This window comes from Larimichthys crocea, chromosome VIII (genome assembly GCF_000972845.2).
Source record: "Larimichthys crocea isolate SSNF chromosome VIII, L_crocea_2.0, whole genome shotgun sequence".
NCBI lineage: Eukaryota > Metazoa > Chordata > Actinopteri > Sciaenidae > Larimichthys > Larimichthys crocea.
Window position 1 is genome coordinate 6,930,550 of NC_040018.1, and position 13,393 is coordinate 6,943,942.

The 13,393-nt window shown below is 45.7% G+C and overlaps 1 protein-coding gene across 2 annotated transcripts in view; it reads left to right on the forward strand.

Moving 5' to 3' along the window:
* The window catches only part of map1aa (microtubule-associated protein 1Aa), a 42,026-nt gene that overhangs the window by 26,400 nt on the left and 2,233 nt on the right, over nucleotides 1–13,393 (forward strand). For both annotated transcript variants that reach the window (XM_019257122.2, XM_019257123.2), the window contains 3 exons: nucleotides 5,157–5,239; nucleotides 6,083–6,223; nucleotides 6,342–13,323. In XM_019257122.2, coding sequence (XP_019112667.2) covers nucleotides 5,157–5,239; nucleotides 6,083–6,223; nucleotides 6,342–13,323 — 7,206 coding nt within the window. The remainder of the gene's footprint in view (nucleotides 1–5,156; nucleotides 5,240–6,082; nucleotides 6,224–6,341; nucleotides 13,324–13,393) is intronic.

The window sequence follows — 13,393 nt, forward strand, 5'->3', positions numbered from 1 at the left end:
CTTTGCTCAGTGCTCAGTGAAACAAGACCCATTTAGAAGCATTTCTGAGGCTTTTGATGGTGATACAAACATTATGATTCATGGAATAATATCATTCATAAAAGAAAACAAAGATTGCAGAGCTTTGTCTTGTAATTCAGACTCCTGTATCTCATAATTATGACTTATCATCTCATAATTACAAGAAAGTATTTACGAGAAAAGTTTAAATGGTTATCAGCCGCTGCTATTTGAGAAGACAGAGGCACAATGACGCCGCATGATTTAACCGGCTTTTATTCCATCTGTGGTTTCAGATAGAGGGAAATATTATAGCCACTTGTTCTTATCATCAGTGTGGTACACTACGCCTTGAGGAAGTTATGTTGATGGGCTTGAAATAAAGCTGTAGAATCCTGCATGTCGTTGAAAATACAGCAAGCTCAATAGTAACGTAAAGCAACAACCGATAACCGATACAAGCAGCATCTACACTAACCTTGTTGTTGTTCATGAGCAGAGTCTTCTCACATACACACCCGGCATTAAACTACACCTGTACTTCATTCTGTAGCTGCCAGTAGTTCCTCATAGGACACTGACTGATGTGAACCACTGTGTTCATAGCATGAAGGATGGATTCCCGTGTGATCTTGTGATTTTTTTGCGAGTCCAGTTTACAGTGCAAGTTTCAGAAATGCATCCAAACTATCCGTTGTACCAACGTGCGTGCCGACGTGTGATTGAAAACACCTTTGCGGTAGTTGAATGTCCTATTCATGTTCACAGAATCTGATGAATACAGTGGAATGCACTGACACATTATTTCCAATGGTTTGCGCTGTGACAAAGCCGGACGAGGTGCTACACGGCACGTTTGAACCCAGCTGTGACTACTAACTGCTCTGTGTCCGACAGGGTCATAACAGCTGCTATCTCACAATTCTCACAGCTCATGATCTAATGCATATATAAAATATAACAATGCACAACCAGCTAGTAAAGCTTTTGAAGGTCTTCATCATGACAGACAACTCATAAACTCGTAAAATCGTTAAAGCTACTGAGCTTGCGTTTCAGCTCCATCTCCGTGACAGCTGATCCAGCATAATTCTGCTGATGAAGACAATGTGACACAGCTGAAATCTCAGGAGAAAGCCGAGTCAAAAAGGATTCAGTCTTTTTAGGTTCAGCAGTACGTTAGAGTTGTTTTTAAGAGCACTGGTCTAATGGATCAACTATAACCTTGCGGGCATGCTGCTGGAGTAACTCTATCCCTCAGACAACAGCTGACAAAGGATCTACTACAGTAGCATCCATCCTCCGTCAGTCACTCTTCCATTATTAGTCCAAGGCACGAGCCACACAGGCCCAGACTACATTTGTCGAGCATTTGTTTCAATGATGTGTGGCTTTACAGGAGATTATCCTTGGACATAGTTCATAGTTTGAAATAGGAATGAGAAAAGTGAAGCGGTTAATAGGTTTCTCAGACATTCAGAGCGTTTAGTAAGTTTAATTAGTTGGTTAAAGTGGCAGCAGTTTTGTCACAACGCAGGGAAGCTGCAAGGAATCCGAGGCCCCATGGGCCAAATCCTCACCAGTGGTGTCCAGTAATACAGGCAATTTGTAATTCCTGGCTACATGCAGCATTTCACCTCCACCCACACTCGATATGATGACAGTCTTTAAGATGGATCAAGATTTGTGTTTGTATATATATATATATATATAGATAGATAGATAGATAGATAGATAGATAGATAGATAGATAGATAGATAGATAGATAGATAGATAGATAGATAGATAGATAGATAGAAGCCTTAACTCTGAGTCCTGCCGGGTAACTATACTAAGAACACTGGAGGTTGAGAAGCACGACTACAGATAAATCCAATTTTTAATCGTTTAAGCGTTTAAAACATAAACTCTAAGCTCTCTCTCGGGTATTTATTCCTAAAGAAGCTCTGGCTCTGCCTCTGCAGCTGTCTGTGGGCTAACAGCAGCTCAGGGCAAAAGTACCAGATGAAGCTGGTCAGTTTGCATCACTCTGCAACACAATACATTACAATACATTGAGTTTTTGATGCTAGTTGGACAAAACAAGTGATCTGGAGACATTTCAGGAGGTTTTTGGAAGCTGCACCAGCAGCTGACTTAAACTAAAAAGGTATTAAAGTGTTTCGAAAATCTAAAAATATCAAACAAAAAGCCGGTGGTTAGTCTGTGCAGATAAAACTGATCCTGCACAGTTTGCCTCAGATAGCAGCAGCTGTGAGTGTGAGGCAGTTCTAGCAGTTGGTAGATTTACAACAAACCTTGTATCAAAACCAAAGACAACTTGGATTTTATGAAATCATTTGAGCTTTACTCTTTTTATGAGTCTGGTGTTCAGCAGTGAGTCGAACAGAGAAGAGGAAGTGTTCGTACCTGTCCTCCAATCGTAGTGCGACATCAAGGTTGTAGAAACTGTTATGTTCTCTCCAGCCCTTTGTCCTTTAGATCTCCTCCTCTGGTGTCAGCGCTCAGATTAATGTGATGATGTAACAGTTAAAGGCACTGAAGGAGGTGAAATAATGACACACACAGAGGTTAGTTATGGCTCGTCTGTGCTGGCAGTTAATCCTCCCTGAAACAAAGCTGACAGTGTTTGAAAAGATTTGATGCAAAGCATTTCATTTGATATAGTTTTCAGGTTCCAGTCGGTGCAGATATTTGCTTGCAGATATTTATTCATGGCTCACATTGGTGACACATCACTCGTGTGTTGCCCAAGGGAGACATACTGGCAAATAAACAAGAGAAGAAGCATGACAAGCACAAAGGTTTGTGGTGTGAGAGTCCTCTCCACAGATGAAGTCCTCCTGTTTCTGGCCTTTTCAACACAAATGTCACCGCATATAAACAGTGCAAGCAGCTGGTTGCTTCCCATGTCTCTTGTGGTACCAGAACATATGACAATACTCCCAGGATTTGCAGGATCATCTAGCACCAGAACTCCAGTGATTCATTGTGTTGTCTAGTGCAGAGAGACCACTGACGCCCAATTTACCTAATTCACCCTATTTCCGTTTTTGTTGCTCCAACTACCAAAAAATAGGATAAGCTTAAATATTTTATTCATCTTTTTGCTGAGGACCTCCTACCACCCACTCAAGGACCCCTTTTTGGGTCTGGAACCCCAGTTTGAAAGCCACTGGTCTAGTTTAAGTTCATGCTCCTTCCTCACTACCGAGCATGCAACTGAAATATTGTGTCTCGTACCTTTAAAGCACTCCAGCGATGTAATAAATCCTTGAAAACTTTGTGTCCAAATGAATCCCAGTGGTCCCATTTAAGTAGTCCATTCATTTCAATTTGGAGTGTACCACCCCTCTAAAGCAGGGTGAGTGTTGAAATAGCCGATTCAGAGACTATTTAATCATCCCAATTATTGCTCTATCTATTGTTGGCGGTAATATTTACAAAAATCCAGCCACAGTTTGGACAGCCTCAGTGTGTGCAGACTGGGAGCGACTGTAGCTGTAATCAATTAGAGCCAATCAGACTTGGCTGTTTTAAAACAGCCCGTTTATTGGACATAAAATTCTGAAATAAATTGTTGAAATGTGGAGCTAAACGTTTCACACGTTTGGCAGGAGAAAGAAAAGCTTCTCCGGTCATTCTCATCCTCATCGATAAACTCCACAGTCCAGAATAGGAATTAACGAGCTTCCAGTTCTCGTTAAGACACTGGGATGAACATAAAAAGCCTGAACATCAATACTGGGGTTAATTCACACTACAGCAGCCCATGCTGCTCACAGTACATGCCTCTGCTCTGGTCTTATTTTTATATTCAGTCTCCTGGGTTTGTTTTCTACTTGCTTGGTCAGCAGCTGAGTAAATTCAGATTGTGAACCTGTGACAGTAAAACAACAGCATCGATATGAAGTGAGCCACGGCGTGTTTACTCATTAAACATGCTGCTGATCTGATGCCGGTTGTTAGTTTGCACAAATTGGCTCATGGCTCTGACATGTTGGCTGAGGCGGTCGCCCCCACCGGCATCTCGTGTACCTGTGACTTGTTTACGAGGCTTCTCTGACCTAACATACAACCCCCAAATGTTTTTAAGGCATGTCATTTTCTCTACCAGAGTTTCACCCCATGTTGCCCTTCAGCGGGGTAAAGGAGAGATAAACACCCCGTGACAGCTCCTTCAAATTTCCGAGGTGGAGGAAGAGCCTGCAACATCTTTCATTCTAAATATAGATCCCCTGATGAAGTGCCTGCATGCTTTCAATGCTGCTGCTGCTGCTGCTGCTGCTTTGGCACTCGCCTTCACCTCCTGTACTATGTAATGCTGCGTGCATACTCTCATGCAGCCTCCCCTCCCTCTTGCAGAAATGCTGCAATGCGTCTCCCTCAGCCAAGACTGGGTCAGTGTAACTCAGCTACCAGCAGAAGCAGCCGGAGAATCGTCCCCATAGCAACAGCCAATGAGGCTCGTGGCTTGTGACTTAGGGATTTTTTTTTTTTTTTGCCATTATTGTTGTGATTGTATATGAAAAAAAAAGAGCGTATTTCCAGGATTAAACTCGTCAGGGTGGCTTTAGTTGGTGCCAGAGGAGGAATAACATGGCAAGTGAGCAAAAGAGGAGACAGGGCGGGGTTGAGGAGGCTTATGCACAGCCATATGTGCAGAGTAAATTATGCTGGCAGATGCTGGAAGACAGGGAATTGTATTGCCAATAAATTACCCAGCTCATGCTGTATTTTCATACTTTCTTCTTCTAATTTAACATATCAACAAGCGCTGTTCTTCAGCAGCTCAGTTTACAGCAACTCTGCTTCAGAGTTTTGACATCCTCTAGAGTTTATTCATGGAAATTCTCTAGTTTGTTCAAGCAGCATTACAGCAAGCTGTCAGGCCTGGGTGAAGGAGGTATTGTGCTTCTTGTATTTAACCTCAGTACATATAGTTGTCTCCTTTTTAGCCATGCCAGTGGCGAGTAATGGCAGCGTGGGTCCATCATTTTAATTCAAACTGAAATATCTCAACCAATATTGGATTGATTGTCATGAATCAGCCTCAGCTGTACCTTGAAATGTTGAGCTGTTCCTTCAAATTGTGTTAAGGATTGTCATTATTTGGCCTTAGTGAAGTCATGAGCTTTGTTTCTGTTTCCTGTAGGCCAGCGAATTCTCCAGTATCAGAGCGATGTCCTTGAGACAGTTGTGTTGGTGAACCCGTCAGAGGAAACCGCTACCTCAGAGGTGAGTCACAACCAAGACAGCCTTGAGAAAACACTACAAACACAGCAATCATGACCTGATGCTCTGATTCCTGCAGGACACTTTGAAATGTTCTGTTTTCTTCTTTGAATCACACTGACGGGTTTCAGGCAAAGGGCTTCAGTCTGGGTTGGACTTGATTTCACATATGAAGAAGACAGCAGCACCTGCTGCTCACCATTTAGCCCCAACGGGAGGTCCATGTCTCTCCTGCTCGTGATCGTCGCTTCGTTGATTAACAGGAAAACACTCTCAGTCGGCTGATGCTCGAACACTGCGAGGCACAGACATTTCTTTGTCAGTGTTAGGATTAATTAGCTGCTGGTGAAATGTAAAAATAAAACTTTTACAATGAGATAACCGTGTAGAATCATTATTATTTTTGTCCGGTGTAGTACTATGATGGAAATGCAGTCTCACTGAAACAAGAAACTGTTTGGAAATAGATAATACTGTACTATGCATTATTTAACCTTTAATTTGAATGCTGCTGCAACTTCAGCTACTCAGTGGGATGCACTGATTCATCAAAAATAATGTGTATCTATAAATGGCTACTCCCTTTTGAAATAACACAACTCTTAGAGGTAATTTTACACTGTTATATTTAGTGTATGAGAAGTTCTTCAAAATGAATGTTTGATATTTCATCTCATGATCAAATATCTACCTTGAATTTATTAAGAAGTGGCACTAATACTCAGCAGCTCATTGTTGTCTGGACAAATTGAGCAACTCTTGAACTCTCTTGCTCTTTGGGAATACTTTTCAGCCTTTTAGTGCAGTAGCATTTAACATTTGGTGATTATTCTTTACTCTACCCAGATTCGCTCTCTGATCACTGACCGTTCTGGGAATAAGTTGCTGATACTGAGTGGCCAGACCTCTGAGCAGGGAGGTGACATATTACTGCAAGGAGGAGCCTTCACCTGGGAACACTTCTCCAACATCATTTCCAACCCCCAAGTAAGCTCTTTCTCCAAATCTCGTCTTTACAATGGATGTGAATGCATCATCTTGTAATTATAAAGCTTACACAGGCACAGTTATTTTAGGTTGTTTTTCACTTTTACTGTGTTCCCAGGTAACTGAACTCCTGTCCGGTGCCTCTTCAGAGCAGCCGTCTAGGCTTACTGTTTCCTGTCAGGGAGACGGGGGCTGGAGCTCCCTCGGCCAAAGCCAGGAGCAGCAGTCACTCCAAAATCTTTTAGAATACCGCCTGAACCCCGAACCTCACCTCCCCGACATGGACGGAGTGACAGAGTTCACTGAGTATGTCTCAGAGACGGTGGATGTGCCGTCATCCTTTGACCTCCTGGAGCCTCCGACCTCTGGAGGTTTTCTGAAGCTGTCCAAACCCTGCTGCTACATCTTCCCTGGGGGCAGGGGAGACTCTGCTCTGTTCGCCGTCAATGGATTCAACATCCTGGTGGACGGAGGATCTGATCGGAAGTCATGCTTCTGGAAGCTTGTTCGCCACCTGGACAGGATCGACTCTGTTCTGCTCACCCATATTGGTGCAGACAACCTCCCTGGTATCAATGGGTTGTTCCAGAGAAAGATTGCAGAGCAAGAGGAGGAGCGTAACCAAGGATCTGGCTCCAGCAGCAACGGTGACTGGATGAAGAACCTGATCTCTCCTGAGCTCGGGATTGTGTTTTTCAATGTCCCAGAGAAACTTCGGATGCCCGAGTCCACACTGAAAGTCAAGCGAAGCATTGAGGAAGCATCTCTTACATTGCAGTACCTAAACAAGCTTGGCATCACACCAGAGCCTCTTCACAGGGTAGTCAGCAACACTATTGAACCTATCACACTATTCCACAAGCTCGGTGTGGGAAAGTTAGACATGTATGTCTTAAACCCTGTAAAAGAGAGCAAAGAGATGCAGTTTCTCATGCAGAAATGGGCTGGAAACAGCAAAGCCAAGACAGGCATTACGATGCCCAACGGAAAAGAAGGAGAAATATCTGTCCCCTATTTGACATCTGTTACCGCTCTCATCGTTTGGATTCCTCACCGTCCAACAGAAAAGATAGTCAGGGTGCTCTTCCCTGGAAACGCACCACAGAACAAAATCTTTGAGGGCCTTGAGAAACTGAAGCACCTGGATTTCCTTCGATATCCAGTCGCTACCCAAAAAGACATATCATCTGGTGCACCTCCTCCCATCATCAAACAGACTAAGATGAGATCAAGAACTGACAGCAAAGAGAGTCTCAAATCGTCACCCAAACCACACTCTAAAACAAAGAAGGAGGCCGGTGGTCAGGAGGAAGAGTCCAAGAGTGAAATCACTAAAGAGAACAAAGTGGAAAAGAAAGAAGAGAAGAAAGTCAAAAGTGAAAGTCTGAAAGCCACCAAACAACAGAAAAACAGCGAGGTGGCCCCTGTGGCCAACAAAAAGTCAGAGAAAAAGAAAATATCCAAGGAAAAAACTACCAAGGAGAAAGTATCCAAGATGGATGAAAAGAAAGACAAAGAGAAAAAAGAAATCAAGAAAGAGAAAGTAAAGAAAGACGAAAATATAAGAAAGGAAGAGAAGAAAGAAAGTAAAGCCAAGGAGGATAAAAAGAAGGACCAAAGTAAACCGGAGCTGAGGAAAATCACCAAGCCTGACCTGAAGCCGCTCACCCCTGAAGTGAGAAAAACTCTGCACAAGGCGAAGTCTCAGGGTAAGCCCAAGACAGACAAGAATAAGGCAGTTAAAGAGGAAGCAAATGACAAAAAGCCAGTCCCAAAGAACATCCCTGAAGAGGTCGCAGCGGCAGCTTTGGCCGACAGGTCCATCGTGTCCTCCCCAGAGGACCTCACAGAGGACTTTGAGGCTCTGAAGCAAGAAGAGCTGTCCAAAGTTAAGTCTGTGCCAATCCAGAACGATGTGATGTCTGAGCATTCATTGTACATAGATACTAAAGTGTCGTCCTTAGTTTTCCCTGATGAGAAAGTCACAACCACAGCCACTGAGATTAAATCTGCATCACCCAAATCCCCTGTCAAAGAGAAAGAAGACAACAAAGACAAGGGCGCATCCGAACAGGTTGCCACTGAAAGGAAGGAATCAAGTGATGGCTTTGACAAGAAGTATGAGGAGGAGAAAATGGAGAAATATGACAAATACCCTGTAAAAGACGACATGAAAGACATATCAAAGAAGAGTGACAGCTCAGAGGAGGAGGATGATGTTATTGAAAAAGCCGAATTTGAAGGAACAGAAGATGACGAGGTCCTGAAATATAAAACAGAGGAGGCAAAAAAGGAAAAAAATGAAAAGGAGTGGGACTCCAAACCGACTGAGCACAAACCTCCATCAACCACAGCCCTGTCTGGGCAAGTAGCAGCCACCGCCTCTGAGCAGTTCTCCTACATTCAAGATGAGACCATCCCTGGTTATTCCGAGACTGAACAAACCATCTCTGATGAGGAGATCCACGAGGAAACTGAAGATAGGATCCCACAGCTACGCTATGATGTGGGCTCCTATGACGTCTCTGTCCCTGATGTCCCTGGTACCTTTGACTCCATGCATGGTATTAAAGAGATGAAGAGCTCCGCTGTGTCTGATTTTACAAATATCAAACCCAAAGCCTTCATGGGAGGTCACGAGCATGAGCTTGCACCTTACCCTGCCATCATTGCTGCCCCTCTCGCAGAGGAGGAACACATCTCCTCAGCAACATCCATCACAGAATATGACAAACTGTCGTCCTTTGCCACATCTGTAGCTGAGGACCAGTCGATCACCTCTGTGACAGCACCTCAGACCGAGGATGCTGGGAGGACCTCTCTCCTTCTTGACACCATCAACAGCATCCCCTCACGGGCTGAGGCCATCCAAGGGAAGGACTATCTCCACTCAGCAGGAACTATCTCACCCACCTCCTCCCTGGAGGACGACAAATGCTTTAAGTCGCCTTCCTCTGATGAATACCAGCCCAACATTGCTGAGCTGGAGGGTGATGCAAAGATCAAATTAGTGCATGAGGAAGATGACGAGGAAGAAGAAGAGGACGAGGACCAGACTCCAAATGTTGACATCCCTCTGGGTAAACTCCAAGAGGGCTATGAACATGCAGCCTCCATGATGCTCCAGGAGAAGGAGAAATCTCCCTCTGCCACTTTCTCTCCTCCTCCCTTCACTACTACTCAGTACTCACCCATACAAGCTGTCAAAGAAACCCAGGGTCTCTTCAGCACAGATGGATTCAAGACTGGTTCTGATATAAAGTCTATTTCACCCCCTCCATCTTTCTCCCCTGGGTTGGAGTCCCACTCCAGGCAGGAAAGTGAGGAGAGATGTCTAAGTCCAGATGACAGCACAATGAGACTGGCCTCTCCCACACAGTCTGTGCCTACAAGCAGTGGATACTCTCCGACCGAAGAGAAACCCTTCAAGACAGAAGACAAAGACGAGGCAGTGACCGATGTCAAAGTTGACTCCCAGAAAACAGATAAATCAGTCACCATCTCAGACAGTACCTCCTATATGGGTCTGATAGGTGACACGCCAGCAGTGGACGAGTCAGAAGAATCCACTGAAGACAATGAGGATGAAGATGAGTGTTACATCAAAAAGGATCTACAGCCCACCGTTAAGGCCAAGCTTATGGAGGCAAAAGAAGGGTGCTTCTTGGATGACGACTACGCCTTTGAGTCAAAATTTCCAAAGATAGAAACAGAAGTAAAGGGCTTGGAGAAGACACAGGTGTCTTTTAGCACAGAGGAGAAATCAAAACCTCAAGTGATGTACTCAGATGAAGATGAAGATGAAGAAGAAGAAGAAGAAGAAGAAGAGGAGAAAGATGATCATTTCCTAAGTGGGGTCGGGGCTAAGCCTTTATCAGATCAAAACAAAGAAGACTTAAAGAATGAAAGCACAGAGAAGACAGATATCGCTTCTAAAGAGTCTGACAAAAGTGTTCATTTCAGTCTCTATGATTTTCCTGAGAAGGAGAGCAAAGAGAAGGCCATGTATATAAGACAAGACACCCCTTATGTGCATGGGAAAACATTCTCCTACAGTGACATTTATGACAGCAAAGCAAGCTCAGTGGACTCTGATTCATATCGTCAGGAGTCCTTAGATAAGACGGAGAAGGACGTCGCAAAGGGTGGAGTGCAGAAACATGAGCCGCCATCCCCAGTAACAGCCACAGACAAGATGTCGGACAAGGAGGGATTTAAGTCCTCCACCTCATCCTGGCTGGACTCCAAGAGCCCTTCTGCTATATCTCCATTTGAGAAAGAAGTCAAAGAAAAGGAAACATTTGAATACAGCACAGGTAGCAGATTCCCTTCAGTGGCTGATAGACCCGAGGCCTCGTCCACTTCTTTATCATCAGAGAAAGACGCTCCTGTTAAGAGCCAGACTGATGCCACAAAGCCCCAAACATACTCCTCAATGACACCATTCGGTGTAGACAAACCTGCCGCCACAGGCTTCATTGAGAAAGGCGCATGTTTGGAGATTGATATGAGAAAACTAACAGCAAGGGATGAAGAGGACTATGATGATGATGAAGTTATAGATGACGATGATGATGATGATGAGGAAGATGAAGAGGAGGAGGAGGAGGAGGAAGATGATGACCAAGTCACTGTTGATTGTGATATGGAGAAAGGTGCCAAAGAGAAGTCTGAGAAGGAAGTAAAAAGTCCAATCACTGAAATGTTTGGCTCAAATAGGCCTGAATTTATGGTTTCTATGGCTGGTTATGGCTACAACAGTCAGGGGAAGCCGAGTATGAAAGAAAGCACTTCTGGCTCACTCACAAAGGCAGAAGATGAAGCTAAGACTGACTCCTCATCCTTCAGTGGAAAGCCAATGGATCTTGGGGCTGCAGGTTTCTCTAGCTACTCCTCAGGGTTTGAGTACTCGTATGGAAGTGGTGAGAAAGACTCATTTTTATCAAGTCAGACGACAGTCAAAGGAAAAGATGATTTCACTTTGAAATCAACAGAGGACAGTTATTACCAAAATGACAGAGCTAATCCTGATTTTGAGAAACAGAAGACACCAGATCTTCTGAGTAAGAGATCACTGGACACGAGCTTTCAGTACACGACCACCACTGCTCCTGGTTACTCCTCCTCTTCGGCCTACAGCTACTCCTCCTCCACCTCAGGCTCCCTCTCCACCAGCCGCCAGTTCGGAGAGGAGCTGGAGACACCGGCCGAGCCTCTCTTTGAGTACTCCTCCTTTAAAGATGAGCACTCGCTGGTCATGGACTCTCCATTCTCCAGCTCAGCTGGCGCCAAAGACGACTATCTAGAAGTGTCTGAAAAGCAGATCACCGCCACGACCACGGCTGAGTCCACCTCCAGTTTAGCCCGCTTCTCACCCATCAGCCCATTCGAGGAGGTCAAATCTTTCCCCTCGCTCTCATCCACTGCCTTTGCTGAGGACAAGAAGGAGCATACCTCTTCATTAGGTGGAGTTACAGACAAAGGCCCTCAATCAGACTGCTTCTATAAGCCTGAATGGTCTGAGGGGTCCAAGCTGGACACGGCTGTTGGACTTGGGGCCTCAGCTGGACTCTTCTCGCAACCTGAAGAGCTCTCCAAAGATAAAGAGGCAGCCAGCGCTGCTCTGTTTGGTATCACCTCCTCACCACGCCCAGACAGTGAAGGCAAGCATTACTTTGAGGAGACTGACAGCAGTGAAGAAGAGGATGAGGAGGCTTACATGCGTGAGATGACTCGGAGGTCGCCTTCCACCGGCCTGGCTGGTACCCTCTCATTTTCCGACAAGCCTGTTCCAGCTCCAGCTGTCAGTGAGTCAAAGACAGGTGGTGCACTCCCTGATGTTCTTGGCTCCTACATGCCCTCACCTGTCCAGGTCAGCAAACCAGACACAGCCAATGGTCCCACGGAGGTGAGCTCAAGCTCTACCCTCCTTGCTGGAGCAGCAGCCAGTGCCGCATCTTCAGGCCCAGCCAAGGTGGAGCCCAGAGAGGGAGCAGCAGGTTACAGGAGCTCCTACGAGTGGGAGATGTCAAAGCCCCAGATGGGTATGGTACCCGGAGACTCTCCTCCTCATTACCGCCACGATGATGAGTTTGAAGAGGAGTGTGAGATGGAGCCAGAGCACCCTGCCCGTCCACTTTCACTCTCTTCAACTGATCAACCATTTCGCTCACCTTTCTATGCTGAGGAGTGCAGCCGAGGAGGGCAGGACGATGATGACGACAGTGATCAGGAACTTGCTGGCGATTCACGCATTGGAGCCACTTCCTCTTACACCAGTCGCACATCTCCTGGATATTCCTCCTCCGAGTGCAGGCAGCGCAAAGAAGACCTCTCACCTTCCTTCATCAACCCATGCATGCGGCAGTTATCCAGCGACGAGGATGATGAGGAGCAAGGGCGCAGAAGTGACCAATCGCAGGGAGATGAGCATGATCTGTCGGTCAAGAGAAGGGCTCACAAACAGCCCCATCATCACCAGCCTCACAGCAGGGACAGCAGCTCACTGCACCAAGCTGGTGGCATGGCGGCAGGGCTAGGCTTGGCCACAGAGGACACACCGCCCACCTCTGTGAGTGAATCTTTAGCCTCTCAGTCAGACTCCGATGTGCCTCCAGGCACTGAGGAATACCCCTCGGCCACTGGTGAAGGCAACATGGACTCGGATGAGGATGCAGACTACATGCCTGTTGATAAATTATCTGCAACGGGAGGAGGCACCTATCATTCCTCTAGGAGGAGCCATGACCCTCCTCCAGCTCCTCTCATGGACCCCTACCCTCAGCCTCCACGTCCAGACGTTTGCATGGTGGATCCTGAATCTCTGAATAACGGCTCAGTTAAGAAAGAGCCAAAACCTAAGAGCTTAAAGAAGGCTTCGGGGAAAACCAAATCATCATCCCCAGCTAGACGCAAGAAGTCTCCCATGCCTGTCAAACAGACGCCGTCTCCTCGCAGCGCCTCACTGAAGAAGAAGGAGGCAGACAAGAGCTCACGCATGTCTCGTCTATCGGACGGGCAGGGCTCCAAAGACGATGACCTCTCCAGGTCGAGCTACAACCCTGGCAAGGCGATGACCAACGGTGTTAAGACCAGTTCAGGTGAGCACGATAATATTCAGGTATAAATGATTTCACTCTACAAAACAGATTTTGACAGTTTCGTTTGGTT